This window comes from Cyprinodon tularosa, unplaced genomic scaffold, assembly GCF_016077235.1.
Source record: "Cyprinodon tularosa strain WSP-4 unplaced genomic scaffold, ASM1607723v1 ctg1016, whole genome shotgun sequence".
NCBI lineage: Eukaryota > Metazoa > Chordata > Actinopteri > Cyprinodontiformes > Cyprinodontidae > Cyprinodon > Cyprinodon tularosa.
In genome coordinates this window covers 179,298-196,631 of record NW_024037801.1, presented here as the reverse complement: position 1 = coordinate 196,631, position 17,334 = coordinate 179,298, and the positions used below count along the sequence as shown (strand labels likewise).

Here is a 17,334-nt window from a genome sequence, read left to right as displayed (position 1 = left end):
TGGAGGCGTGGCGCCCTGATGGAGGCATGGTGCCCTGATGGAGGCGGGGCTCCCTGATGGAGGCGTGGCCTCCTGATGGAGGCATGGCGCCCTGATGGAGGCGTGGCCTCCTGATGGAGGCATGGCGCCCTGATGGAGGCGTGGCCTCCTGATGGAGGCGTGGCCTCCTGATGGAGGCATGGCGCCCTGATGGAGGCGTGGCCTCCTGATGGAGGCGTGGCCTCCTGATGGAGGCGTGGCCTCCTGATGGAGGCGTGGCCTCCTGATGGAGGCATGGCGCCCTGATGGAGGCGTGGCCTCCTGATGGAGGCATGGCCTCCTGATGGAGGCATGGCGCCCTGATGGAGGCATGGCGCCCTGATGGAGGCGTGGCCTCCTGATGGAGGCGTGGCCTCCTGATGGAGGCATGGCGCCCTGATGGAGGCGTGGCCTCCTGATGGAGGCATGGCGCCCTGATGGAGGCGTGGCCTCCTGATGGAGGCATGGCCTCCTGATGGAGGCATGGCGCCCTGATGGAGGCATGGCGCCCTGATGGAGGCGTGGCCTCCTGATGGAGGCGTGGCCTCCTGATGGAGGCATGGCGCCCTGATGGAGGCATGGCGCCCTGATGGAGGCGTGGCCTCCTGATGGAGGCGTGGCCTCCTGATGGAGGCATGGCGCACTGATGGAGGCGTGGCCTCCTGATGGAGGCATGGCGCCCTGATGGAGGCGTGGCCTCCTGATGGAGGCATGGCCTCCTGATGGAGGCATGGCGCCCTGATGGAGGCGTGGCCTCCTGATGGAGGCGTGGCCTCCTGATGGAGGCATGGCGCACTGATGGAGGCGTGGCCTCCTGATGGAGGCATGGCCTCCTGATGGAGGCATGGCGCACTGATGGAGGCGTGGCCTCCTGATGGAGGCATGGCCTCCTGATGGAGGCATGGCGCCCTGATGGAGGCGTGGCCTCCTGATGGAGGCATGGCCTCCTGATGGAGGCATGGCGCCCTGATGGAGGCGTGGCCTCCTGATGGAGGCGTGGCCTCCTGATGGAGGCATGGCGCACTGATGGAGGCGTGGCCTCCTGATGGAGGCGTGGCCTCCTGATGGAGGCATGGCCTCCTGATGGAGGCATGGCGCCCTGATGGAGGCGTGGCCTCCTGATGGAGGCATGGCGCCCTGATGGAGGCGTGGCCTCCTGATGGAGGCGTGGCCTCCTGATGGAGGCATGGCGCACTGATGGAGGCGTGGCCTCCTGATGGAGGCATGGCCTCCTGATGGAGGCATGGCGCACTGATGGAGGCGTGGCCTCCTGATGGAGGCATGGCCTCCTGATGGAGGCATGGCGCCCTGATGGAGGCGTGGCCTCCTGATGGAGGCATGGCCTCCTGATGGAGGCATGGCGCCCTGATGGAGGCGTGGCCTCCTGATGGAGGCGTGGCCTCCTGATGGAGGCATGGCGCACTGATGGAGGCGTGGCCTCCTGATGGAGGCATGGCCTCCTGATGGAGGCATGGCGCCCTGATGGAGGCGTGGCCTCCTGATGGAGGCGTGGCGCCCTGATGGCCCTTTTAGCAGCTAATCTCCACGGACTTTTGATTTTTGTTTGATGCAGTGATGTCATGAAATGGGCGGGGCTTTGCTTTAAAGGCAAGTGTTTCTCTTTGGGACTGCAAGAGAAAAACTAATACTTCATAAGAAATTAATACAAAAATCTATTTAATCTTAATTTGAACTAAAATAAATTAATTCAAACTAATATCTAATAATAATTGTTGTTCTAAAGGGAGGATTTTATTATTTATTTACCTCCTGCTGACATTCAGGAAAGCATTTAGAGTTAGGAAGGGAAATGTTCGCCTCCATGATTCTACCTTCATTTTTCTACGTTAAACTAATTAAATAATCTCTAGTTTTTAATGAGAGACTCATCAGGTTAACTTTAGTTTGATGGACGGATGGATTTCTTATTTATTTTTAGATAAATAAACCAGATTAAGACTTTCTTTCATTTTCTAGTTTAGTTCTGATTTTCTGCTCCTGGATTAAATGTCTGATCTCATTCAGTCAGATCTCTATAAATAATCTGTTTTTTATGTGATTAATAGCTTTATTCTCTAGCAGAAAGGGTTTCTAAGCTGATCAATCCTGATGTTTGGTTTTTGCTTATTTGTCTCCCAGTCTTTCCTGCCGGCATCCTGCAGCCCACCCTCTACAACCCCGAGTTTCCTCAGTGAGTATCCCCTCTGCCTCTCTGCCAGCGAAGGTCGTTAAAGCCAGCGTTAGTCTGCTGCTCCGTCTGTCCCAGCACACCTGATTAAACCAGTTTAACTACCCACCAAGAGCTCAATTAGCCAACTCAGCCCCGCAAGGGAACGGTGCCCATTAAAGGGGTTGTCCCCCTAAATCAAAAACCGTCGATGCTTAAACCCAGACCCCTTTCCCCTGTCGGGTCTCTGTTTTTCCCAAAACCCCTCTCACTTCTTCATCATTTAAGAAATTTTAGTAAAAAAAATTTTAATAAAGTACAAAAATATTCCCCCGAAAAACAGTGTGAAAGCGTTTATTTTACAGTCAGGGGGGTTTAAAAAAAAATAAAACCCAAATTTTTCCCCTTTTAAGGGCCTCCAGAGGGAGAACTACATCATTACTGCCCCAATAAAGGGAAATTTCCCTTTGATTCGCCCTGAGAAGGGGTTTTTTAAATATGAAAAAAAAAAAGGGCCAATTGGGGATTTTGTGGAATAAACTATTATATTATATATTTTATAATTATTTTCAGAGAAAGAAAGTCATTTTAGGCTTATTTTTATTACACAATGCGCCTTTCCCCACAAAACCCCTTAATTGAAAAGGCAAAATTTTAATTTAAAAAAACCCCCCCCGGAAAAAACCCCAAAAAAAAAAAAAATTATTAAAATAAAAAAAAATTTAGGATAATAAAAAAAAAAATGGATAAAAGTGGGGAAAAAAAAAAGCGAGGATTGAATAGGAGGAGGATTTTTTATGAAGGGTAAAATTTGGGGGGGGGATGGATGGTATGGTTTGGGATGGATGAGGATGGTAAAGGGATGGATTGGATGGGAATGGAATGGAGGGGATTGGGTGGATGGATGGATGATGGATGTTGGATGGATGAGGGGGGATGGAGGGTTTGGTTGGATGGGATGGATGGGATGGAGGGGGGATGGTTTGGAATTGGATGGTAAGGATGGAGGGATGGATGGAAGGATGGATGGATGGAGGGATGGATGGATGGATGGGAATGGAGGGAGGGAAATGGTTTGGATTGATGGATAAATGGATGGATGGGAATTGGATGGTTTTGGGATGGTTGGAGGGGATGGAGGGGAAAAGGATTTTGGATGGTTTGGAAATGAGGGAAATGGTTGGCTTTGGATGGAGGGATGGATGGATGGGATGGATGGAGGGAAAATGGATGGGAATGGATGGGATGAGGGAAATGGATGGTTTGGGATGGAATGGGGATGGGATGGATGGATGGATGATGGAGGGATGGATGGATTGGAAATGGGATGGTAGGGAGGGAAAGGATGGATGGATGGAGGGGGAATGGATGGATGATGATGGGGTGGGATGGAGGGAAAGGGATGGATGGATGAGGGAATGGATGGATGGGGATGGATGGATGATGGATGGGAATGGAGGGTAGTGGCGAAGGGATGGGAGGGTGAGAGGGATGGATGGGGTTTGGATGGATGGGAATGGATGGATGGTTTAAATGGATGGAGATGGGTTTGGAGGGTGGAGGAGGGATGGATGGATTGGATGGATGGAGGGATGGATGGTTTTGGATGGTGGAGGGATGGATGGGTGATGGATGGAGGGAAGGGTTTGATGGAGGATGGAATGGATGGATGGTGATGGATGGATGGTGGATGGATGGATGGATGAGGGAAAAATGGTTGGATGGATGGATGGATGGAGGGAAAGGATGGGAAGAGATGGATGGAAAGGAAAGGGAAAGGATGGATGGTGGGAGGGAAGGGTTTATGGATGGTTTTGGAAATTGGATGGATGGATGATGGATGGGTAAATTGGGATGGATGGGAATGGATGGGATGGGATGGGATGGAGGGAAAAGGGGGGAAATTTTTGGGATGAGGATGGTATGGATGGATGATGGGATGGAGGGATGGATGGGAAGGGGGTTTTGGGAAGGGGAAAATGGGATGGGTGGATGTTTGGATGGAGGGTTGGGGAAAATGGGAATGATGGGAAATGGGATGGATGGAGGGAGGATGTTTAAAGGTTTGATGGGAGGATGGGATGGATATGGGAGGGATGGATGGGGAGGGATGATGGATGATGGAGGGTAAGGAGGGAAATGGTTTGGTAGGATGGGGGATGATGGATGGATGGAGGGAGGGAGGGATGGAGGGATGGTTTGGATGGGAAAGGGAAAGGGAGGATTTTGGATGGATGGGAGGGATTTTGGATGATGGCGGGAAGAGGGAGGATGGGGGAAGGGATGGATGATGGTGGATGGATGGATGGAGGGAGAGGGAGGGATGGAGGGACGGATGGATGGAGGGAATTGGATATGGATGGAGGATGGGAAGGAGGGAAAGGATGGAGGGATGGAGGGATGGATGGTTGGATGGATGGAGGGAAAATGGAGGGAGGGAAATGAGGGAGGGAGGGAGGGTGATGGAGGGGAGGGATGGATGGAGGGAGGGATGGATGGATGGGGATGGATTGCCCTTAAATAGGAGGTTGAGGGTTGGATGGATGGATGGATGGAGGAGGGAAGGATGGAAAAAAAAGGATGAGGGTTTGGAAAGGATGGAGGGATGGATGGAGGGATGGTGGAGGGATGGATGGAGGGAGGGATGGATGGAGGGAAAAATTTTGGGGGAATGGAGGGATGGAGGATGGTGGATATGGATAAAGGATGGATGGATGGAGGGATGATGGATGAGGGAGGAGGGATGGAGGGAGGGATGGAGGATGGAATGATGGAGGATGGATGGAGGATGAGGATGTGGATGGATGGAGGATGGGGAGGATGAGGATGGATGGATGGATGGAGGGATGGATGATGGAGGGAAATGGATGGATGGATGGAGGGATGAGGGATGGATGGATGGATGGGATGGAGGAAGGGAAAAGGGGATGGTTGGGGGAGAGGGATGGATGGGGAGGGATGATGGGGGAGGGATGGATGATGGTGATGGATGGATGGATGGACGGATGGATGGATGATGGATGATGGATGGATGATGATCAATAATGGATGATGGATGGATGGATGGATGATGGATGGATGGATGGATGGATGGATGGATGATGGATGGATGGATGGATGGACGGATGGATGGATGATGGATGGATGGATGGATGGATGGATGGATGATGGATGATGGATGGATGCATGGATGGATGGACGGATGGATGGATGATGGATGATGGATGGATGATGGATGATGGATGATGGATGATGGATGATGGATGGATGGATGATGGATGGATGGATGGATGGATGGATGGATGGATGATGGATGGATGCATGGATGGATGGATGGATGGATGCATGGATGGATGATGGATGGATGGATGGATGGATGATGGATGGATGGATGATGGATGGATGGATGGTTGGATGGATGGATGGATGGATGGATGGATGGATGGATGGATGGATGGATGCTGACCTCCATCCATCCATCCAGGACGTGTCTGCATGTCCTGGATGGATGGATGGATGGATGGATGATGGATGGATGGATGGATGGATGGATGGATGGATGGATGGATGATGGATGGATGGATGGATGGACGGATGGATGGATGATGGATGATGGATGGATGGATGGATGGATGATGGATGGATGGATGATGGATGGATGGATGGATGGATGGATGGATGGATGGATGGATGGATGGATGGATGGATGGATGGATGGATGATGGATGGATGGATGGATGGATGGATGGATGATGGATGATGGATGGATGGACGGATGGATGGATGGATGATGGACTGATGGATGGATGGATGATGGATGGATGGATGGATGGATGATGGATGGATGGATGGATGGATGATGGATGGATGGATGGATGGATGGATGGATGGATGGATGATGGATGATGGATGGATGGATGGATGGATGATGGATGGATGATGGATGATGGATGGATGGATGGATGGATGATGGATGATGGATGGATGATGGATGATGGATGATGGATGGATGGATGGATGATGGATGATGGATGGATGGATGGATGGATGGATGATGGATGATGGATGGATGGACTTCTCTGCAGACCAACAAGTCTGATGCCGTTCGGATGTTCTGTGGATAGCCGTGACATTTAGGAGCAGGTTGAAATATTCCTGTAATGATTCTAATACAGATAAAATGTTTAATCTTCATAAAGATCAAAAACATCATGAGGTTCAGATATTTAAAAATAATAATGAAACCCTTCGCCTTGAAAGAATTAAAATCATGAAGGACTCAGATGACCCTTGGACGCTGTCCAAGAAGACACTGTCCTAGAGGACACTGTCCTAGAGGACGCTGTCCAAGAAGATTATGTCCAAGAAGACGCTGTCCAAGAAGACACTGTCCTAGAGGACACTGTCCTAGAGGACGCTGTCCAAGAGGACTCTGTCCTAGAGGACACTGTCCAAGAAGATTATGTCCAAGAAGACGCTGTCCTAGAAGACTCTGTCCTAGAGGACACTGTCCAAGAGGACTCTGTCCTAGAGGACACTGTCCAAGAAGATTATGTCCAAGAAGACGCTGTCCTAGAAGACTCTGTCCTAGAAGACTCTGTCCTTGAGGACGCTGTCCTAGAAGACACTGTCCAAGAAGACTCTGTCCTAGAGGACACTGTCCAAGAAGATTATGTCCAAGAAGACGCTGTCCTAGAAGACTCTGTCCTAGAAGACTCTGTCCTTGAGGACGCTGTCCTAGAAGACACTGTCCAAGAAGACTCTGTCCTAGAGAACGCTGTCCAAGAGGACTCTGTCCTAGAAGACTCTGTCCTAGAGGACGCTGTCCAAGAGGACTCTGTCCTAGAGGACACTGTCCAAGAAGATTATGTCCAAGAAGACGCTGTCCTAGAAGACTCTGTCCTAGAGGACACTGTCCAAGAGGACTCTGTCCTAGAGGACACTGTCCAAGAAGATTATGTCCAAGAAGACGCTGTCCTAGAAGACTCTGTCCTAGAAGACTCTGTCCTTGAGGACGCTGTCCTAGAAGACACTGTCCAAGAAGACTCTGTCCTAGAGGACACTGTCCAAGAAGATTATGTCCAAGAAGACGCTGTCCTAGAAGACTCTGTCCTAGAAGACTCTGTCCTTGAGGACGCTGTCCTAGAAGACACTGTCCAAGAAGACTCTGTCCTAGAGAACGCTGTCCAAGAGGACTCTGTCCTAGAAGACTCTGTCCTAGAGGACGCTGTCCAAGAGGACTCTGTCCTAGAGGACACTGTCCAAGAAGATTATGTCCAAGAAGACGCTGTCCTAGAAGACTCTGTCCTTGAGGACTCTGTCCTTGAGGACGCTGTCCTAGAAGACACTGTCCAAGAAGACGCTGTTCTAGAAGACGCTGTCCTAGAAGACTATGTCCTAGAGGACACTGTCCTAGAAGACGCTGTTCTAGAAGACGCTGTCCTAGAGGACACTGTTCTGGAAGACGCTGTCCTAGAGGACACTGTCCAAGAAGATTATGTCTAAGAAGATGCTGTCCTAGAAGACGCTGCTCTAGAAGACTCTTGAGGTCCTCTACTACCTGAGAAGGAATCAAACATCCATCAGTTTGCTTTTCTAGAGAGAAACTTCTAGTATCTCTGATTACGACACAGCAGCTCAGATTTGATCACCTTTTTCTTCCAAAGCTCGTTTCCCAGAAGCAGTTCTGGTGAAACTGAGCATTATTTACACAAATATACAAAACCTTCCTAATTACATCGGCTGCAGTTTTACAACTCCCCTGAACAACTGTGCAGATACTCCGCAGCAGGAGATAATTAGACCCAGCAGCTTGTGCGTTCAGCATTTACTTACATTTTTATGTCTTCATTAGAGGTTATCAGCAGCGCCTCTACTAGTGGCACATACGCATACCAATCGATGTGAATTAATGACGGCACGAACACACAAAGTTATTACTGCAGCAGCGCGGCCTGCCTCAGACTCTCTGCTGATGCTGAGTGTAATACGGCCTCTAACTGCCTGTTAGTTTAGCAGGGAGTCGGCGCCGTGTGAGGCAACTTATCGAGCAGCTGTCAGAAAGTCATTTTCAGATGGAGCTGTGTGAATAGCCTTAAGCCTGCCCCCCCCCCAGTGCTGTGTAGATCTGCATGGACAGCAGAGACAACAGAGAGGGGGGGCATGGAAATAAGGAAATCATAGGAAGTGAAACAATGATGGGAATCGATTTCTGATCCATCAACAACTCAACATGGATGTTCAAAGTCTCTCTCTGGTTTCAAGCATCACTTCTGGAAAATCTTTGATAACTTTATTAATTATCAGCAGCATAAGTTGCCTTTCCACACATTTTTATTCAATACGAACCTGAAACACGTAGTTCAAAGGAAGGGCTTCAGTTTTTTCTCTAAAGTCCAGCTTTGCTCAGCAGAATCCTCAATGAGGACAAAGGAAGGAAGCCAAGTGGCCGACAGTAAAGACACAAACCCAATAAGCCAATCAGCCGTTTTCTGCTGTTTTTCCCTCATCCTTTAGAGGGCGGAGCCTAAAACACCAACTTTGACACATCTGTGAGGTTTTGATTGTAGTGTTTTAAAGCAGCAACTTTTCCATGAGTCCCAGATCAGAGCGTTCCTTTAAAAACGGCTACATGGAGCCAGACATGTTCAGTTTTATAAAGCAAGTTAAAATCTTTGCATTTAATTAACTAATTTTGGTGGAACCAGTTCAATTCAATTCTATTCAGTTTATTTCTATAGCTCCAATTCACATCATGTCATCTCAGGTCACTTTCCAGTTCAACCAGATCATCCAGTCAGATTGATTCAAAGTTTTCTATCTAAGGAAAACCAGCTGATTGCATCGACTCATTGACTCTTCAGCAATCCCTCACACTAAGCATGCTTGTAGCGACAGTGGAGAGGAAAAACTCCCTTTGAACAGGAAGAAACCTCCAGCAGAACCAGGCTCAGTGTGAGCGGCCATCTGCTGAGGCCCACTGGGGTTCAAGGAGACAGAAGCAGACTTAGAAAAAGAAGCATAGATACAAAAGGCAACTGTCAACCAGCTCCACAGGCGGCCCCGTCCAGGAAACACACAGCCAGGCAGACGAGCTCCGAGCCAGCTCCCATGTCAGAGGATGAAGAGAGCACATCCAGTTAGTCACAGTCAGAGAAACAGGACTACACTGGAAAACAGGCCAAGCTCCAACATCTAGAAACAAAGGTGTTGATGGCAGCAGCACAGCTGATATTTCTCTCCAGGATGGAGTCACAGCCAAACAGGAACAGACCAGATGAAGCTACTATGAGAAAAAGCAGAGAGAGCAGAACGTTAGAGATTGAACTAACAGATTCTGCAGAGTGGGAGAATAGAGAGAGAATGAAGCAGAATGATGAAAAAGGGGTCCCTATGTCCTCCAGCAGTCTAAGCCTATAGCAGCAGAACTATAGAGATAGCTCAGGAAAATATTTTTTTTCTACGCTATTTTACTGCATAAAACAGGCATCATGTGGATCTCCTGTCATGTGGTCCATTTTCTCCTTCTGTTGAAGACCTTAGTCTGGTCTCCAATCACTGCGTAGAGCCTCGGTGAGCAGCTGGTCGGCCTGCGAAAGAAAATTGTAAGGAAGTGTTTTTGTATAGCGCTGCCAGGACTCTGAGGGAAAACTGTCCAACATGCAGCTTGTTCAACTGGACGCCTAGAAAGAGCTGAATATCTAGAATCAGTCCATACTAGATCATGTGGTGATCACTTCTGATGAGCAGGACGGTGCTGGGAAGGACCTGAACTGGGGTATCTGTGAGTTTTGCTGAAAGCTGAACCATTAATGTCAGGAAACTGATGGAGAATGATTTGGCTTCTGGTGTAAAGTCACTTCCAGTCACTTCCAGTCACTTCCAGTCCTTCCAGTCACTTCCAGTCAGTTCCAGTCCTTCCAGTCGCACTGCAGCGACCGTGCCTCACAAAAACAAAGCATTTCCTCCCAGATAATGGATGTACAGCAGCAGCCATTCAAAATGTCCCCACTTTCCCAGATGGGTCCTTGGCTGGTCCTTGAATGGTCCTTGGATGGTCCTTGGATGGTCCTCGGATGGTCCTTGGCTGATCATTGGCTGGTCTCCTTCAATTCCTTTTTAAACATCAATCTTTGTACTAAAATATTCTTTCTGTCATGATTTGTGGACATTTGTGGATCTAAAGAGAAGCGCCATCTCCTGGTCAGACACTGTAATTCAGTAAAAGGGTGGAGTCAGAGTAAATAAAATATGCAGGAGGGGGTTACTGCAGTGGCTGGAAGTTGGAGGGGATTCTGCTGGGAGTTGGAGGAAGTTGGCTGCCATTCAGCTGGTGTTTACTGGGAACGGCCATTTTGAATGGCTGCTGCTGTAGAGTTTTCCTGGATGCCTCTGAAGTTCAGCCATTTCTGCTTCCAGGTCTCTGAACTATGGAGGAATCGGAGCTATAATTGGACATGAGCTGACCCACGGCTACGATGACTGGGGTAAGGACGACCTCTCTGCTAGACACTAAAACTGCTTTTATTTCTGCACCATTTATGCTTCACCTTCACACGATGTTTCCTTTATTATTAACGTTTGATCCTAGTCAGTAGAACAGCTTTTACTCATCTGATATCTGCTGTTTATCTAACAAGCAGACGATGTTAACCTCTTTGGGTAGTGCACCTCGTGTTTACGTGCAAAACAAAAACACAGTTAAAGGAATTTACTGCATCCTCTGCTTTCACGGCAACATAAAAGCGTAATCCTGCAGTTCTTTGACTGAGATTAAAGTTATGATTTCTGCAGTCTAACGCTGATATTCACCATCCACCTGCACTTTTGCCCTTCATCTTAGTGATGCAATGGTTCATGTCCCCAGGGGGCCAGTACGACCGCCATGGCAACCTCAAACAATGGTGGACTCAGGAGTCCTACAGGAAGTTCCAGAGGAAGGCGGAATGCATCGTCAAGCTCTACGATAACTTCACGGTATATAACCAGAAGGTGGGCGTTCCCCCGATCACCACGAGTATCACCATGATTCTAGTGGTGAGAGCTGTCAGTAAAAACGGGAAATGTAGGGAAATAAACACGAAAGCAAGTTTATGATTCGTATTTCCTCACCAGATGTATAATTTCAAAGCTTTAAATAAAAGTTTCAACTTTATACTGTAGAAGCAGTTTTATTGTCTTATATCAGAATCAGAAATCAGAATCAGAATATATCCTACAACATGGCCCTATACTTACTCAGCAACCAAACTTAAAGGTCAGTTTGAGTCTTAGTAACACCATGGTCTCCAAGGCTGCATGAGGGGGTTTGGCAAAAACAGATAACGTCTGTGTAAACACCTCTTGAGGGTCGCAGTGACACACATAATCAGCACACGTGAATTCCAGTAAGATGTCGACACAATATTCCCGTGCACGTGCATCCACACAGTGCGATGTGGAACCTATAAATGCCGCCCACAATGGATTGAAGGTTGGGGGAAATTACAGATGTGAGGACATAGCGCTGAATGTATGAAGTGTTTAAGACAGCTGTATGAATTCGGTTTTGTAATTAAATGTTTCCCCCTCCGGATGATAGATGTGTGAATCGTGGCCTTCTTTCTGTCATAAGGGAATTCTACCAACGAGCTTCCATAAATTGGTTCCCATACCGGGAGTCGAACCCGGGGCGCCTGGGTGAAAACCAGGAATCCTAACCGCTAGACCATATGGGAGTATGTATGGAGCCTATGGGAACCAATTTATGGAAGCTCATTGGTAGAATTCCCTTATGACAGAAAGAAGGCCACGATTCACACATCTATCATCCGGAGGGGGAAACATTTAATTACAAAACCGAATTCATACAGCTGTCTTAAACACTTCATACATTCAGCGCTATGTCCTCACATCTGTAATTTCCCCCAACCTTCAATCCATTGTGGGCATTTATAGGCTCCACATCGCACTGTGTGGATGCACGTGCACGGGAATATTGTGTCGACATCTTACTGGAATTCACGTGTGCTGATTTGTGTCACTGCGACCCTCAAGAGGTGTTTACACAGACGTTATCTGTTTTTGCCAAACCCCCTCATGCAGCCTTGGAGACCATGGTGTTACTAAGACTCAAACTGACCTTTAAGTTTGGTTGCTGAGTAAGTATAGGGCCATGTTGTAGGATAGATTCTGATTCTGATTCTACAATACAAATACAAAATAAAAATGACATTAAAAATAACAAATTTATGTTTAAAATAAAACTGTATATTAAAAATAACAAATTTCCATGAAAAATCACAAACTTACATAAAAAAATAAAACATTTACATTAAATAAGAAATTGACTTTAAAAAGAACTGATTTACAAATAAAACAAATCACAAATTAAGTAAGTCACACATTTGCTAGTAGGAATAAAAAAAAAATGTATTACAAAAGTACAAATATAAATTACAAATGTAAGAGTATAAATCAGAAATATAAAATTTTGGATCAAACTTGCAAATATGAATCATAAATTAAATGAAAATGTAATTTAAGGGTAATAATTACAAAAGTACAAATAAAACATTTACAAGCATGAATTACAATTGTAGTTATACTCCTGACCAGCTGGGGGCGGTAATGCTGCATCAGACCTTCCTGCTCAGGACTGCCTGCAGCTATCAGCCTGTGAGAGGCAGCAGTTGTGGAGTTGAACCGAGGACCTTGTGGCTGCCAGGCAGCAGCAGCAAACAGCTGAAGGCGCTGATGATCCTTCCAGAACATCTGTTCTTCTTTTAGAGCCCATTGATCAGATGGATGAACACATTTCAGCAGAGTGGCTGTTCTAATAAATTAGATCATCTTCTTAGTGAGATTCCTTTGCTTTTTATTGTAATGCATCTGATAAATCTGCACATGAATATTTGCAAAACCTCCTGTGTGTCACTGCTAAATGCTTTAGATTGTGAATTTTAAATTTAGAAAAACAAAAGAGGAAATGGTTCCAGTAGATCTGTCCAGGAACTGACATAATGAGCCTCATTAAAAGCCACGCAGCCTCATTCATTGTGTGGTTGTGACGGCGGCTTCATCCTGCAGCTCAGTGAACTTCCCTCTCTGGTCTCTGCATGCAGACATAGAGTCAGACTTAGCTTTTAGGTGAGTCATGATTCTGGCACTTAGTCTGGAGCCTTGGTCTGCAGGCCGGATTAAAGAAAGCTGTTCTAACCTGCCTCTCTGTGCGCAGGTGAACGGCCGCCTCACATTAGGGGAGAACATCGCTGACATGGGAGGACTCAAGCTTTCCTACTATGTAAGTCAAAGACTTTGCATTTATTGGTCATTTTACCCTCTTTAATATAAAATATGTTTGCATTTATCAATTCCACTCAGTGTTTATTTTAATGAGGAAAGGCTTCAGATATAAGATTGTTTCTGTAATATTTGACTTTCCTTAGAAAAGAAACTGCTGGATAATTCAGTCAGAACATCAAGTTTCCACTGAAACCAAAAATATTTTAATGCTGGAAAATTCATGTGAACCTAAAGTTACTAAATGAATCTATGGAGACACTTTATTTCACATTAAAATCACCAAACTTTCTGTATTTCATGGGGAAAGTTTGGGAAAGAGCAGCAGAAAGTTGTGGCGTTTATGATGTCGTTACATTGTTAGAAGGCTCCTAATATCTGAACACAATCCTCTGTTGAGTGTCTGCCTCATTTCTGTTTGCTAACCTCTTTTTTCTATTTTCTAACCTCATTTTTCTATTTTCTAACCTCTTTTTTCTATTTTCTAACCTCATTTTTCTATTTTCTAACCTCTTTTCTATTTTCTAACCTCTTTTCTATTTTCTAACCTCATTTTTCTATTTTCTAACCTAATTTTTCTATTTTCTAACCTCTTTTCTATTTTCTAACCTCTTTTCTATTTTCTAACCTCATTTTTCTATCTTCTAGTCTCATTTTGAGTTTAGGTCAGGCTGTGAATTAAATAGGGGACACTTGTTCTTTCCCTTCATACCGACGGTGAAATGATTTTATAAACATTCAAATCAAACCTTAATTAAATTAGACGACTAATTGTGTTTGTTTTTAATAAAGGGCAGTTCTTCCCTTTAAGGGACGGGGGGCAGGCCTCTTTGAAGGGCCCTTTGATCTAGCTGTCATGGCGTTGGCATCAGCTGATCAGAGGTTGCAGGAAGCGCCACATATTAATCGTAGAACCAGAGGAGATCGGCTGTCCTGGTGCTGCAGGAAACCAGCAGGCTTTATCAGACAAACAGTAAAGAGATGATTCTAAAATGAGCCGAGCTTCAGATGTTCTTTAAAGATGGATGAATACGGATCCGTTCCACACTTTTCAGATCATTCCTCAATATTTTCACAGATTCACGTTTTTTATTATTCAAACTTAACCAGGAAAAGTGAGATTAGTTACAAAACATTACATAAAAATAGAACCGCAAAGACTAGATCAGGGAACTTCAACGTTTTCCAGGACAAGGACCCCAAACTGATCTATTACAGATGGAGTAATGTAACTAAAGTAATCCCTCCCTGGGATTATTAAAGTATTTCTGCTTCCTGGTTGATGGGTCAGGTGTTGTGAATGAAACGGTGTCCAGCTTGAAAGAGCTCCTGTGTGTCTCTGAATGTGAGCATTGATGACTGAAAGACATCTTCTGCCTCCATTTATCTGTTTACTGCAGTCTGTTGGATTCATGTTCATGTGGATTTAAAGACATTTCAGTTAGTGGAAAAAACTGCAGGAGGGAATATAAAAAAAAAGTCTAATCAACCAAAACTTTAGCGACCCCCATGCAGTACCTCTGTGGACCCCTAGGGGTCTTCAATAAGATGAAACCAGTTAGTCTGTATTTTCTAGAATGTGTTGATCTGGAGCAGTGTTGAATAGTAACGAAGTAAAAATACTTCAGTACTGCACTTAAGTATATTTTGGAGTACTTTATACTTTCCAAGAGTATAATTTTTTTTTTTAGAACTTTTTACTTTTACTTCACTACATTTATGAACTTCATTGCGAACTTTTACTCCGATACATTTTCAATGTTTGGTTTAGTTACTAAACGTAGAAACCTAAGTGTTTTAACTACTGACTACAGTCGGGTCTTTCCTGGGTTTGTTCATCAACACCAAGAGGATACGCCTGTTTCATAAAGCCAGTCTAAATTTATTCTATATTTGGTTGTTTATATTATTTTAAGTGAATTTAACCTTCAAAGTTTACCAAAATGTAAAAAAATGTCATTCAAAGTGCATTACTTTTTACTTATACTTTTCACTACATACTTGAGTACATCTATTTTTACAGTAATTCTTATACTAAAGTACAAACCATTCAGATACTTTAAGACTTTTACTCCAATAACATTTCAGTCAGTGACTCGGACTTTTACCAAAGTCATATTTTGGAGACGTACTTATACTTTTACTTGATTTCAGTACTTTATACAACACTGATGTGGAGCTTTGTAGTTATTTAGAAACTAAGACAGGAAACTTTCTTGGTCTGTTTTTCTGCTGGCTGTCAGTCATCCATCACTTCTCATTGCAGGCATATCAGAAATGGGTGCGAGAACACGGTCCGGAGAGGCCCCTCCCTGGCCTGAAATACACCCACGAACAGCTGCTCTTCATCGCCTTCGCTCAGGTACAGAAGCTCCTCGCAAACATCCGCAGCTCTGCAGCATTTGCATTTTAAATGGCATCAGACGCGACTCGGCTGGAGCTGGAAGGTGGAGGGCAGGTTGGAGGCGTTGCATACCCGCATTAGCTGATGGATGCATGCAGCATTAGTGGGATCAAACGAGCGGAGTGTAGATGACAGCGCAGTGGCTCCGAGCGCCACGCCACCCTTGATCCTTCCAAGTATTACGAGTCGTCATTGAAATTCATGGCCTAATGGAACCCAGGCTGGAAACATTTAAAATGCAACGTGGTGTTTTTGAGCCGGCTGCCCTGCAGGGATTGTTCTGAAAATCAGGAATATGTTCTTACAATCATTGGATATGTCATATGTGAGCGTGAATGAGAACCTTGAGGCGATGCAGTCACCTCCACTGAGATGAATACGGCCCTCAGCTGCACAGCGGGCCCACAAACATCACTCAGACGTTATGAATATTAAGATATAACTTCAAAAACAAAAAGGTGGGAGAAGTGGCTTCATCACAGACAAATATCCCAATATTAATCACTACATGCTTTAATGCTGAGTGTTACTGTCTGAACACTGAAATAAGAGACAAACTAAAATATGAAAAGATGAAGCAGAGGCGTGTTAGATCCCCTTCTTTATTAACCCTTTAAGCCCAGATGGTCTAAGGAGCAAATTCTGCCTGAAAATCCATCTGGGATTTAAAGCAAAGCTTCCAAACTAGAAACTAGAAATACAATTGTTTGTATTTGTGTGACTGAAAGGCGTTTAGAAATATTTTTCAGGTGGAGCCACTATTTTAAATGTCACTATGTCTGATTTATAGGTGATTAAACAAAGAAAAAATGAAAATTTTGTTTCCAAAATAAACACTGAAAAACACCATAAAGCCCATTAGAATCTCTGGATTTAGACTCAGACTCTATAGATCTACACCTTGGTTAGAATTCTGTCATGAGGCGGTGTTGGTTTGAGGACCCAAATGCAGAGGCAAGTAGGCAGAGGTGAATTTAAGTGAGTTTAATGAGGTTCACAGGAACTGAGGCAGGAATCAAAAAATCTAACAAAATAACAACGAACCAGAACCAAGGAGACATCAGGGGAAACCAAACTCTAGGAACCAAGGAGAGACGAGGTAAGCAGACAGACGTTAGACGAGGATCCAGCAAACAGGAACTGAAGAGGGAGGCTTTTAAAGGGGACAGAGACAAAGAGAGGGCTAACGAGGGGATTGGAAACAGGTGAGGACAGAACAGAAAACAGAGCTAGGGAAAGAGGACACAAGAGGGCAGCAGAGGACAACACATGGAAAACCAGGAAGACTGAATACTAAAAAGAAAATCATAACAGAAACAGAAACCTAACAAATTCTTTTTTTTTTTTTTTTTTTTTTTTTTAAGAAATATTTTTATTGAATTTTATAACAAAAGAAAAAAGCAAGTGACAGTGATACACTTAACACAGATTCTTAAAAAATAACTTGGTCCCCAAAGCCAACAAA

The 17,334-nt window shown here is 45.3% G+C and overlaps 1 protein-coding gene and 1 non-coding gene across 6 annotated transcripts in view; one reads left to right on the top strand and one right to left on the bottom strand.

Moving 5' to 3' along the window:
* Window positions 1-17,334, top strand: part of LOC119779090 (endothelin-converting enzyme-like 1) — a 73,355-nt gene that overhangs the window by 46,680 nt on the left and 9,341 nt on the right. For 2 of the 5 annotated variants that reach the window (XM_038278643.1, XM_038278622.1), the window contains exons 11-15: window positions 2,158-2,209; window positions 10,604-10,671; window positions 11,052-11,176; window positions 13,401-13,466; window positions 15,732-15,827. In XM_038278643.1, the coding sequence (XP_038134571.1) occupies window positions 2,158-2,209; window positions 10,604-10,671; window positions 11,052-11,176; window positions 13,401-13,466; window positions 15,732-15,827 (407 nt within the window). Of the gene's footprint in view, window positions 1-2,157; window positions 2,210-10,603; window positions 10,672-11,027; window positions 11,177-13,400; window positions 13,467-15,731; window positions 15,828-17,334 lie in introns of all 5 variants that reach the window. The other 3 variants (XM_038278646.1, XM_038278638.1, XM_038278631.1) reach the window with 3 other exon arrangements.
* Window positions 11,830-11,901, bottom strand: trnae-uuc. Its single transcript has one exon. It is a non-coding gene; the product is annotated as a tRNA-Glu (tRNA).